The following is a 13,921-nucleotide window of genomic DNA, read 5'->3' on the forward strand; positions in this document are numbered from 1 at the left end:
GCAAGCTCCTATTCCTCACACAACCTTCTCATGAGGTCCCCATGTCCCACACATGGATTGGGGACATGAAAACAATGCACCAGAATTCTAATCTCCCCAACACTGTCATCTTTGTGGTGCTAGGCTAAGACTGCCCTGTACTCCCAGGCATTTAATTGCATATGTGGTGTAGTGTAGTGGTTAAGACCATGGGACTGGGACTCAGACGATCTGGGTTCTAGTTCCTGCTCAGCCATGGAGCCAACTGGGTGACTTTGGGCCAGTCACAGACTCTCAGCCCAACCTACCTCACAGAATTGTTGTTGTGAGGATAAGATGGAGGAGATATAAGCTGCCTTGAGCCCTTTGTAGGAAAAAAGACAGGTTATAAATCGATAAATAAATAAAATATGTCCATGTTTTTTAGTTGTTTAAACTTTTAAATTTTGCATACTGTAATTTTATACTATGCTTTATTGCATTTATAGATTTATTGCATCTGCTGTGAGACCTTCAGCTGGTAGGCAGTACAGAAATGAAATTAACAACAGCAGCAGCAGCTTAATGCCATTTAAATAGTTTGAGGTCAACATAAAATAGCTTTAGGAAAAACACTGAAGATATGAATTATCAGTTTACTTACTTTGAACCTTTGCATTACTAGCACAAACTAACATGAGCATAACATTACTAGTACGTGCTAGGCAAAGGGAAATGTGGCAATTTGACAATGAAGGTCATCAGCATAGCGTCGTGCCAACATTGGATGCTACCCTTTATTTCCTTTTCTCATTATTATAATACTATAATTTTAGAAACTGTTTCAATATTGTTAAGATACTGTTGCTGAATGCACAAATACAGAAATTTAAATTTCAAAAACTTTGTAAAACGGTGAAAAGAGATAGGAGGGAAGGAGACTTTGTGAATGTGACTATTTTGTACACAGCTGTAACATATTCCATTTGTCATAACCTAACATGACAAAGTGGAAATACTGGTGTGTGACAAATGCATATATACCCATATAAAAACTAGTTCTCCAAACTAATGTGATACCTGTCATTATACTAGGTGAGGTTCATATGGTGACATGGCCTACCCAGTGTGGTCTCTTATGGGGACAATGCCAAAAGTACTGGTTCCACCCATCCATCACCATAATACTTTTCCAAGTAAAAGGCTTTAGTTTCCTGTAACAAGAACAAACCCATTTGCTTACACTGAGAAAATAAAGGGGAAGATTCCAAGATTCTAAGAATTCTACTGGGATGCAAGCAAACCTTGCTGTCACCCCAGCAGCTCCAATGTCTGTACCCAGAGACAGCTTTTGTCCAAATAGCAATGCCCAAATTACATGTCAATTTTCTCCCACAGAACCACTGAGCATAGCCTTGCTCTTCATCTCTACTTCCTTACTATGCATTCCATTCTTGACACGACAGTACAATAGGAACAGATGTTGATGTTTAATCCTAACTCTGTATAAATACAAATCAATAAAACACAAATACCCGAATCTATGCCAGGGATAAGCAACTTACCCAGGCTACGTATTCTGGAGGTCTAAAGACACATTTGACATATTCACTTTTCTTGTGTTCTCAACTTCCTCTCTGGGTTCTTACTTTCCTTGCTCTCTGACTTTCTCACTTCTCTCCTATGTACCTTCCTCAGTGCTTCCCCCCACCCCTGACACACAGACATTCATACCTTCCCCAACCATTGCCAAGGATTCCCTCCTGCTGCTGTCTACTTCTGTGCTCATGTTGCTGCACCAAAACACTAAGCAGGAAGCCAGGAGACTGGGAGAACAGACAACAGAAGTCTCTGGATCTCACAACTGCCTAGTTAGATGTTTGGCACTTATAGCATCAGGGAGGGAGGCAGTAGGTGCTTATGATGGGAAATAGTGGGGCAAGGGCTGACAGAGATGTGTGAGATGGGTGGGTGAGGAAGGTGACAGGCACAGATGGGAGTCTTGGTGGATGACAGTTTACTATGGGCACCATGTTACCAATACCTATGGTTCTGAGAAGACTCACAAATATTTCTTCAAAATACTTTCCCAGAAATTAACTTCTTCAATTAGAAGGCTTTATATCCAAATTGTTTGTGTTCTGAAAGTCTTATGATTTAATGACTGCCACACAATTTATACTATTAGTGCTTGCAAAACTGCATCATCCATAATTCCCTTCCTACTTAAGAATGACTGGCTCCCCCAAATATGTAATCCTAGACAATGTACCTCCAAAAAAAGAAGGAACAGGAAACAAAGAGGTCATATTCTGAACAAGTGAAAGTCATACACACACACCCTAAAAGGCAGCTGAACATCAACATATGCATCATCCAACTGGTGTAGGGAGGGAGGGAAGAATTCATTCTGCTCTAATATTCTCCCATCCTGCCTAAGCCCAATAAATGGGAAAAAAAATCAGGACAGGATTGGGCAATTCCTTTGGGCTTCCCTCCCCTAGAGCTCCATTCCAGATGCTCTCAGTAGCCTTTTCACCACATGAAAGATACATTACAGCTTTGTTTTCCCCTTAGCAATCCTCCAGCATCTTACCCTATGCAAATCCTCTAGTACCAAAGATGTAAGAAGCAGGATGGTAAGCGATTGGAGAGTACTGAATAGCAGAGGGGGGTAAGCTGGAAAAGGCTATGGCTGGTGGAGTGAAGCCCAGCGTCAGCCTGAAATATCCCTGTGGGTTCCTGATGCAGATGTGGGACAGTAGAGAGGCTCCAGATGAACTCTTCCTTCAAAATAGTTTGTTTTCTTCTAGGCAGTATATGCCACTTCAGTATTCTATGTGACAATGCAAGAAATACATGTACATATGTGGATTAGCCCTAGCGAGTGTGGTATGTGAGGATAGTGGCCAGTGTTAAGTGCTTAATGAAGCTCAGCTAAAGCAACTTCAATGGGATTAAATCATTTTATGTGGTTTGTGGATTGCTACCATAGGCTCAAAACTATTGTGGTCAAACTAACTATAGTCATACTCAGCTCACATTCAAAAAGTTAGGCTATTGAACAACTAAAAACCTCTCTATATGACTGCCATTCATACTGAAGCCTAGAACTGAGGTAATCAGGACTGAATTTCATTATAACAGTTTCAAGTTTACTAAGCAGTTTTCTGCATTATGACAGAATAAAATCTTTACCATATGGTCTGCAAGAAAAGCAAATGTAATCTATTACTTGAATTAAATACAGTGTAACTGAAAATGCAGATTCAAAAGTAAGTGCATTGACATTACTGATCATTGCTACAAATGTTTAAAGACCACTGAAGTAACACTGAATATAATAATCACCAATATAAATGTGGTCTCATATAATCACAAGAAAGAGTATAGGAATGAAATGAACCTAAAATATAGATATTAACTAATAAATGTTATAAACGTTATAAAACAAGTTTTTAAAAAAAAAACAAAGTCACTGTCTTACAAATTGTTCCTAAAAATTCATACAGTCCATACAGTGCTCAGGCAATGCAAAATATAGTTGCATGCTATGCCCATAAAACCAACTATGCCTGTTTTACAGCTACCTTTCAATCAAATATACACTCACCTTATATTTATAATCTAGGATTATATATGTTTGACAGCAAAAATCTTGTATGAACACATTTTCAAAATAACTACATCTAATTCACACACCTTCACAGGAACATTATACTAGGAAAGGGCCATGAAGTTATCAGATACTCTAGGAAGTGCTTAATGGCCTTAAGTTATTGTCAGTAAGGTTACATGTAAATATATTCTATTTCAGAGGTATGTAAATCAATTCTAATGTCTCTATTTTTGCCAGTTTAATACACAAACTTTGTACTCAAGTATTTGCTTTTATCTGTGTGGGAAAGTTTAAAAAAAGTAATTTGTCTTACTATTTCTACTGAAAGGATCCTTTTCTAGTTCCCATTTTAAACTATACATTGTCTTACACACACACACACACACACACACACACACAGAGGAATCTCATTTATACTGCTTCCTGCATTCTTTCGAGCATGAACAATAAATATAACACACTCCAGCTCAATGCTTATTCACATTCAAGTATTATATTGCTTTAATATAGCTAAGTATCTCAGGGACTATCACTCTTTCCTTATTTTTGGACAAATTATTTTGAAATTTTTAAAATTCCTGGAGCATTTTCTTTCACACGTTGCAAGCAATTCAGTAAAACAATCTTATAAAGCAATTTATAAGTTATAAATAAGCCCCACAAAAATAAAATTGCAACACTGAGACCACATCATCCAAGAAACAACTACCTTTAAATAAAAATATCTTACCAGTACAATAAAGGTCAAAATAGCAAAGCAATTTATGCTGAGGGGAATATACATGCACCTCCATGAGAACAGATTATAGTATAAAATAAATAAATAAATCAGCAAGCAGAAGAGGAACTCATCCATTGTCTTATGCATATTTTACTCAATACAAATTCAACTATATTCAATAGGACTTAGCAAGCCCTCAACAAGTATACATAGGGCTAAAGGACGAGTGTGCAAGCCCCACTTCATTCAATGGGACAAATATGCATAAGATTACAGCTTATGAGTGTCTTTCAATTTGCAACTCAGGGTGCCTCTTTGATGCATATGCAGAGGGAAAGACTCACACACGACTATGCCCACTATGCCCGATGAAAGGCCAGAAAACATAAACACATCTCAATTTCCTCATCTGATTATACCAACACCACAACAGCTTAAGCAAACGAATCAATTCAATTTTTAAAGGCTCAGCATTCCATTAACCATAATAGAGGTTAAACGAATCTTTTCGTAATAAACCAAAACGCATAAGCCCAAAAAGCCACTATTAGCAATAACCAGTAATTAAGGTTTTTGTTTTTTTCTGAAGGGGCAACCTAAATTCTCCTTCCAAGCTGACAGAACATCTTGAGGATTGGAAGATGAAAGAACTTAGACACTATAAACAATATTTTTAAGACTGAGTGGGGTGTAAGCCTTTCCTGTCTCCAGCAAAAGCAAAGCTCCAACCCTGTCAGCTACAGGAAAAGTTCCAGCAGCCTAGCCCTGTTACACATCCAGTTCTGCAGCACACCACTAAGAGCGAGAAAAAAGGCCGTAGAAGAGGTTTGACAGGAACCTTTCCTAGAGTGGCTTTACGTGCATGTGTTTTGATGCTTTTCAAGGGGAGGGAAAAGCAGGATATGCCATCTCCTCCCCCCCCTCCCGCTTCCTATAAGCTACTCTAATAGAATCAGCAGAAGTGGTGTTGGGGGAGGCCGACTAGGGCCGCAACCCCAAATCTTTCATTTGGAGTACTGCGTCTCTGGGAGCCCGGTGACCGACCACTCGACCATCCATGGGCGCTCGCTGAAATAAAGATGCAGGGGCCCCAACTGATCTCTGCTGCATTTGACCTCTCCCCCATTGGACGGCTTTTTCCCACATGTACTTCACCTCCTGCTGCCCCTGCCGCGATTTTTTCCTTGAAATCAAATGTCCTCCTCTCTCCTGTCCATAAATTCTTTTTTTTTTTTTTACAGATGGGGTGCCCTTAAGCAGACAGGGTTCTTTGCAGGCACATACACACCCACAGAAGCGTGTACAGAAATCAACATGTAAAAATGTGGGGGGTCTGCGGGCCTGAGCCCCGGCTCTGTTCGGTACGCAGCACCACCCGTGGGATGTGTGATCTCGCTTCCTACCCACCTCACTTCCCGCGCTTCCCATACCGTATTCTAATCGGATCAGGATCTGCCCAAGAGGAATGGGAGGAAAAGACCTGTGATCGCCGCGGCTGTGGCAGCGGTCTCTGAGAGCCCTTTTCCTCCGCCATACACGGGACGGGCAAAAATTATCGCCACCTTGCCCACCGCCACACACACAGAGCCTACATGCTCTCTCCCTCCTCCCTAGCGGACTCCCCTCAGCGTTGCTCACCGGCATCATCTCTGGCTCTGCCTCCCAGGTCCGTCAAGCCGGGCCGCCCGGCTCTGAGAGAACGAAGGAAGGGGACCCGCGGTGACCGCGGACGAGGCCTGGCTGCGCTGCCGCTCTCAGGCCGAAGAGGAGAAGGAGGCGGCGGCGACGGTGGCGCCCGGCTCCGAGGCCCTCTTCCACGCCTCCTCGCTTCCCTCGTCGCCACCCGGACGACGGCGGTGGTAGCGCCGACGACAGAGGCAAGTCCAGCCACGGCCGCCGCCTCCGCGCCGCCGCCTCGTCCTCCTCTCTTCTCCTCAGAGTTTCTCCACAGCTCCCGTGCGCGCGGCCCTGCCAGGGGTTAACGCCGCCTCCTCCCGATTGGTCGAGCGGCAGAGCACGGGGGAGGGGCACTCCCACTGCGCTTGGAACGGGGAGGGGGCGGGAGGGAGGAATGCGAGGCGGACGGGAGGGCGCGCGCCCCCGCCCGGGTCTTTGAACCCCACGTGACTCATGCCTGCACAGAACAGTCCGCAGGAATTTTTTTTCCTTCCCCCCTCCCCTCCCCTCGCGGGAGGGTGCCTTGTGCGCTGACTAGGACTGAACCATTTCATTCAGAGGCGGCGTAAATCACGGACTTAATCAGGGCTGGAGCCCCGAATCTCTGGGACGATGCCAGCGCCACCACGCAGTGGCCTGCGGGCCCTGACTGAAATAAAGGTGCAAGCAGGCCCACGGATCTGTGCTGCATCGGATCCCCTTAGATGAGCTGTCTTTTTGTACACGTGTATGTCACTCCCCTTTGAATCTTTCTTTATGAGGTTATTTTATTGCCAGGCATCAACTACCCTCCGCTCTTGGGTCCGTCTATCCCTTTTTACAAATAAAAATGTCCTTCGGAGGCAGGCTTTTGAGCATAGGTAGATTAAGAAGAAAGAATTCGTGCTGTTTCTTTTTTCGGGAAGTGGGGGGTCCTGTGGGTCTGGGCGCTGGATCTTTCAGTACCTAACGCTGATTCCATTTCTCAGTGCCGAAAGAGAGGCGATGTTTAGGTTGCAGGCATGCAGGGGGAGGCAAATGCCCCTCCCCACTTTTCTCATTAGCTTTTCTTACGGATACGAGTCCAGCTATATTAAGCGGTGTATAAGTACAAATCAGATTATGCACGCATCCCTACCTTAACGTCTCCTGTGCGCTCTGATCCTGGATTTTATTCATTTATAATTTATTATGGGGGGTTGTTGCCCTGCATCTCAAGATGAACTGCCCCACAAGGCCTCTTGCAATATTACAAAAATGTTGTTGTTACAAAAATAGAAACATTCAAATGACAATTACACAGGCAGACCAGCAATGCAATCCCATTGTGTCAGCTCAGAAAATGCTCATAGGATTGAAGCCTTATGGGCTGGGGAATGGTGGGAGTTGTTGGATTTTTTTTTTCTGTTTGATCAGAAGGTGCAATCCTATGGAATTTCTATCTAAATTTGCATTGGATTGTCATCTTAATTATTTTTCCCTGCACAGGGAAACTTGCTTGGCAGTACCTTCAACAAACTGTGTTCAGCACTTTTCTGATGACACTGTTCGAGGCATTTGCTCCTTAAGTAAGCATGTTTTGAGTCTGTGACCATATTCTTTTATTCCGTTGTTTTCTCTGATTTTTTAGTTTTGGCTTATGACAATATCCGGCAAGCTGCAGATTTGCTGGTTCTTCCCCTACTTCAAATACAGCTTTACTGTTCCAAGCTAAAGACAGCATTACCGACTGTTAAGGGACTCCCATGTGAATTTCCAGGTGTTTTTTAAAAACATAATTAATATAATTATGCAATTTTTTCACATAATTAACAATGTATTTACACAGTTATTTTGTTGCCTGGGGTGAAAATTTTTATTTTGTTGTATGCTCCCTTGCTTATACTTTATATGCAGTTGGATGGGAAAGAAATTGGATTCCTTCTCAAAGATCTTCTCAAACTGCAGTGCCTCTTTTCAGATATATACAAGTTATATATCTGGGAGGGGAATTCCTTCCTTAGATGTCCCCCTTTTTCCATTTGTGCTTTCCCTTGCTTTTCCATTTGTGCTTGTGGGCACCTTTCAAATACGCAGGACTACAATTTTCATGTTCTGCAGCTGTGGATGATGGCCACTGTAGTACCACTCTTTTGGAGGTTGGGAAAAGCTGCCTTATTCCATACAACTTGATATTTATTTGCACTGGATTGTGAAAACTGAGAATGAGGAAAAGCATGCCACTCTAAGAGTTTCTTCCTTACCCTGTTCTGTGCTTGTACTTGAGCTAGAAAGACCCTTTCAGCTGGGAATGCTGGAAGCTCTTTCTTTTCTCCTGTTTATAGATGCATAGGATTAAGCCCTTAATATAAATTACTGAGAGTAAGAGGAGTATGATAGAGTTGTTCAAAATTATGCACGGAATGGGGACAATGGAAGAGGAGACATTTTCAGAAGAAGTAGTAGTTCCTCTATACTCCTCACTCCTCACCTGGAATCTTGTGTCCATTTCTGGGCACCAAGATTAAAGAAAAATGCAGATAAATTAGAAAGGGTCCAGTGGAGGGCAACAGAAATGATCCAGGGTTTGCAAACAGTGTCCTGTGAGGAGAGACCAAGAGAACTGGGCATGTTCAGCCTTGAGAAGAGAAGATTGAGGGGGGACATGATATCCCTCTATAAGTACCTCAAAGCCCGTCACAAAGAGGAAGGTCAAGATCTCTTCTCACTGATGCCAGAGTGTAGGGCATGGAATAATCAGTTCAAGCTGTGACAACCCAGATTCAGGCTGGACATCAGGAAAAGCTTCCTCACTGTCAGGGCAATACAGCAGTGGGACCAGCTGCCTGGGGAGGTGGTGGGCTCTCCCACACTAGAGACATTCAGAAAGAAGCTGTACAGCCAGCTGAGTGGGATGGTGTGACGTGGTGTCTTGCAAAAGCAGGAGGTTGGACTCAATAGCCTTCATGGCCCCTGCCAACTCTACTATTCTATGATTCTCCTCCCGTAATGTTCAGACCTGGGGACATCCTATGAAGCTGCTTGGTGGAAGGTTTAGGATAGACACAATGTAAAGTTGCACTAGGGAACTTGCTGCCACCGGAAGTGGTGATGGCCTCTAATCTGGATGGCTTTAAAAAGAGATTGGATGGACTCAGGGAAGAAAAGGCTATCAGTAGCTACTAGCCTTGCTGCCTATGGGCTGCCTCCCTCACCAGAGGTGGCATATGCCTGCACACAGCAATTCCTGAGGAGCTTGGTGAGAAGGTCTTGCACCCATGGGCAGCTGGTTTGCCACTCTGTGAAAGGAGTGCTGGACTTGATCTGATCCAGCATGCTTTTCTTAAGTTCTTATATTCTTATGAGATAAAATTTTAGCTTCTAATGGACAATTCTGAAGAAGTATAATTGTCATCAGTTATATCCTTTTCTCTACATTTTTTCTTAGTGCCACTACCCAGACGTATCAAAATCTTGCCTAGGTTTCCGTTGTGGTTTCCTTCTTCCATTGCATTGCATCATTTGCTTATTTTCTATAGACCATCCATGGTCTTGGCACTGGTCGGCACAAAACCTGAACTTTAGAGGAAAGGATTCTTGTGGTAGAATGGAAACCACATGCCAACCACTGAATGATAGAAGCTGGTCCCACTGGAAATTGGGCAACGTAAGAGCAGTGATACTCATGGGGCTTATCCGAAGGGTGCTGAGGCTCATTCCAAATATCCTGCATACCATGCCCCATGCAATTATTCTTCAGAAATCATCTACGTATCCAGCCATATACTAGCGATATTTTATTTATTACAAAGCATATAAAATAATCAAAACAAACCCTTCTAAAATAAGGATTTTTAGAGCTCCAGGGGCCGTATCCAGTCCTCAAGTCATCCTACAACAGAGAAGCCCTCCTATAAGCAAAAGACGGGTTATAAATGGAACCATAAATAAAAAAACTGCTTTAAAAAAGAAGGGCCCTCTTGCCCCTTTTCCTGGCGAGAGAAAAATGGTTTAAAAATAGGACTGCTGGATCAAGGAAACTTCCTCGCCGCCACAATCCCGGCCGGAGCGCTCGGACTTAGGGCAGGCCGGGCAGCGCCCGCACCGACTGGAAGTATGCCTGGAATGCAGATGGCGGCGGCCACGCCCCTTTCCCCGGGTTTCCTGTCTCCGCTGGGAAAGCAGCAGGGCGAGCCTCCTGCAAAGCCTTCCGCCTGGCGCTCTCTCAAGGTGATGGAGGCGGGTTGACCGTGACGTTCAGACTGCAGGGAGGACAACAGAGCAGCCGCAACGGGGAATACGCGGCGTCAGTCGAAGGCCCACCGGGGGGGGGCGGGGGGCGGGGGAGTGTCTCAAGGCGTCCCTTCCCGCGCCGTAGATGGCTAAAGAGAGTTGCCCCAGGGGTCGGAGGGAGGCTTTGTTGCACAAAAAGAAGCGCAAAGCGTTTCGTGCGTGTTAGTTTTGAAATACAATTGAAACGTTTTTCAGTGACACACGGCATGTCATATAGCTTTAAATGAATGTTCTGCAAGGCACAGAAAAAAGCAAAGATAGCCGTAGCGGCCATAAGAAAAAAAATCTAACATCGATATTGATGTACTGATGTATAAGAACACATTATTTATATATAATATAATAATAACATAATATTAGTATGATAAATGTATTGCCCTAGTGTGGTTTTGAAATAGAGGGCGTCATTTAAGCTAGTTCCTTTTTCTGAAATTCAGTGGACATGCTTCTTGCAGATTTTACCTTGCATTGCAGAAATTCAACTGGTCCTCCTTGTGGGCTTCGGGGAGCCATCTGTTTGGCCACTGTGCGAACATATGCCCTCGGTTTCACGAAGCATAGCCGTTAATTTATCTGCCTTCATCTACTGAACTTGAGCTTGTCATGCAACTGTTAACACCCCAGTAGCTCTACCACAAGAAACTGGCAGCTCAAAAAGTTATACATGCCTGATTAAGTAGAACGTAATGCTGTTCTGGGTTTCCCAACCAAGGAGAAGAGATATGTCTCAGTTCCGCTGTCACCAATGAAATGTCTTATTTGCCTGTAGTCCAGCAGCATGAGAGTCACATGGCTTGTAAAAGCAAAAGGTCGAAATCTGCATGGGTTTATTGTAGTTGCAGACAACAGCTTTTTTACATAGGCTTGTCATCCTTTGGCTAATCTTACTGGAAGGCACAGATAGTTCCATATTCATCAGAGCTTCCTGTTTCAACTACTGAGAGTCTAATTGGATTCCTTGTAGTCCAGTCCAAATTCACCAAAGAATACTTAAATACAAGGTCAAGATGCTATTTCGTCACATGTCTCCTTCCTTGATTCCAAAGACAGCTTAAAGGGTTGCACATTTTAGGACAGAATAACTTAAGAAGCTGAATAGGAATGGTCTGTAGTTTTGTGTATAGTCAAAACTACTGAGTTTGGTCCTTGGCATCTCCTGGCACTCCTGTCTGAAACTAAGAGAGCGATTCCTAGTAAGCCTAGATCAGAGGTGGGTAGAAAGTAGCTTTATGGATAGTTTGGATTTCATCTCTGAACATTTCTGACTAATGGTCATGCTGGAAGGGGCTTCTGGGAGTTGAAGTCCAAGATACCTGAAGATCTACCATATGGGTAGGTAATCCACTGCCCTCTAGATGTTTTGGACTGCAGCTTTCATCAGCCTCGGCTAGCATGGCCAATATTCAGGTGTCATGGGGGTTTTAGTCCATAACACGTTGATTAACCATGGCATTTCCAAAGTAGATCAACCAGTGGTCTAGCATGGTTAAAGGGCAGCTTCTCATCTTCCCATGACTGCTTTTCTGCTGAAAACTCTACACTGTTTCTTTCTGAAAGAGGAAAAAATACTGTGTGATAATGGTATGAGTATCATTGTTCAAAGGAAATATGTCAACAGTTTCATTAGGCACACCCAAACCCTTGGGCACACTGAAAGTAGCTATTTGGTTCTCATCCAACATACTGTGTACAACAATGAAAAAAAATGTTATGGCAAGATATAATCCAGTTCCGGAACACCTAGAATATATTCTCAGACAATATTAGGGCATTTGAGAAAAGTTCACATTTACCAAAAACACAAATGTCAAATATCAGGCATAATGTAGAATGGAACTATATTGTTCATTCATGACTAATATACCTTGGAATTGCCTTCACAAATTTGGCACTTCCAAATGTGTTGACCTGCAATGATGAGACAGAGTTTCACTGGGGCTTACTTCCAGGTATGTGTGCATAGGAATGCATCCCAGAGAAGATGAATGTATGTGCAATATCATAGATGCAATAAATGCATACAATCCTTTACAAATCAAAAGTGTTGGAGAAGTGAGTGAGACAATCGGTATTTGATTCACAGACTAGTACATATGTCATTTGCATTCTGAATACTGGAAGGATTAATCTCATTGGAAAAAAATGTGTTTTGACTGAGGGTGTGCACGTGTATGCATCTATATTTACCTTCTCTCATCCATTGAAGCCAGCAATGAGCAAGCCCTGAATCTTGGAATCCTCCTTAACAGGTTTGGCTAGGCATGGTTCAGTGTTCCAGAACTGGCTTTTGAAGAAGTCCAGCTGGAAAAAGGGCACACACAGGTATCAGACTAGCTCCTTCTGGGTGACTGGCGCATGCTGAGGTACAGGTAGAAGGCAAGGGACCTGAGTAAGGTCTCTGTTAAGGCGAGGAATGCAAGAGACTCACTATCCATGGGTGATTACAGAAGGAAGGAATATTGTTCTTCCCTGATATAGTGAGTCTCCTGAGAAAAAATCTCATGCAAATTAGGCTAAGATAATTAGGATAATTTACATAAAATAATTTGCATCAGAACATTTTCTGATATCCCAGGGAGTGGTAGATTTAGCAAGTTCATTTTATTTGTGTTGAATAAACAAGGCTAAAAAGTACCCCATATTAATTTTGCCAAGTACTTCACAAAGTATTTGACCTGAAATATTCAAAGGGGGAAATTAAAACTTACTGCAATCTAGGGTTTAGACCATTTTTAGACAGAAAAAGTCCTACAACTTGCAGTTTGCCTCAGCTAGCCACTGTAAGACTCTTTTCTGTCTAAACCTGCATAAGATTAGGCCTTAAAATGTTATAGACATTTTTATTGGCTCACTTGCACAGTCTCAGATAGCATGTACTTCCCTTATATTTTAAATTTAAGAACTGAAAACAGTTAAGCTATTAATATATTTTAACCTTCCAAAGAACTTGAAACCAATATGCTGACAACCATTCATTTATTTCAAAAGAGTTAACGTCACTTCCACTGAGGTTGTTAGAGCACCTTCAATTTTGCTGTGTTTGTTAAATATGTATTCCAAAGGCATATATGTATTCTGACACATTTGCTACTAGGGATAATCCTCTGAAAAAATATTAATTGCAAGTTTCAAACTGCCAAGCTTGCATGATACTGTATTTGTAATGGGCAGCCATTCAAGTTGCCACTGAGCTTGAAAGATGGAAAATTTTCCACCCCACACATGGCTGCTGTTGTGTGGAAAGGTGAAGGAATCATATTGTCTGCTAGGGCAGCTAGGTTCTACAAGGCTGGTAGAAAATGACAATGAGGATTGATAAACTAGGTCTCTCTGCCTGGCTTATCTAAGCATTAATCTAGAGGGCAGGAACAGAGCGACTCCTGTCCATTGTTACTTGCAGACTTCCTGTTCAAGACTGGGAGGAACAGAGCGCATAGACATAAGTCTCCAAGAGAAGAGACGTCTGCAGCTGCTTCTCTTCTAGCAACAGCCATGATGCAGTTGGAGCTAGACCAAAGCCCAGGTTCCCATAGTCCAGCAGTCCCACCGCCAAATGTCATCTGGAGAGCAGTACGTACAAAACCACCCCCCCTCCATGCTGTTCCTGTAAGCATGATAGTGTTGTGAGGTAAGCTTAAACAGCACATGCCTAGAGATTTTTAAAATTTAAAATAAAGAACTTTCTAACAAGTTAG

The 13,921-nt window shown here is 42.9% G+C and overlaps 1 protein-coding gene across 1 annotated transcript in view; it reads right to left on the reverse strand.

Annotated features, from left to right (window-relative positions):
• The window catches only part of PPP1R13B (protein phosphatase 1 regulatory subunit 13B), an 84,798-nt gene extending 78,713 nt beyond the window's left edge, over window positions 1-6,085 (reverse strand). Inside the window, exon 1 of the mRNA XM_044436989.1 lies at window positions 5,937-6,085. Coding sequence (XP_044292924.1) covers window positions 5,937-5,945 — 9 coding nt within the window. The 5' untranslated portion in view covers window positions 5,946-6,085. The remainder of the gene's footprint in view (window positions 1-5,936) is intronic.
• Window positions 6,086-13,921: the final 7,836 nt, after the last annotated feature.

Source organism: Varanus komodoensis, unplaced genomic scaffold (assembly GCF_004798865.1).
Source record: "Varanus komodoensis strain SLA01 unplaced genomic scaffold, ASM479886v1 scaffold3, whole genome shotgun sequence".
NCBI classification, from domain to species: Eukaryota; Metazoa; Chordata; class Lepidosauria; order Squamata; family Varanidae; genus Varanus; species Varanus komodoensis.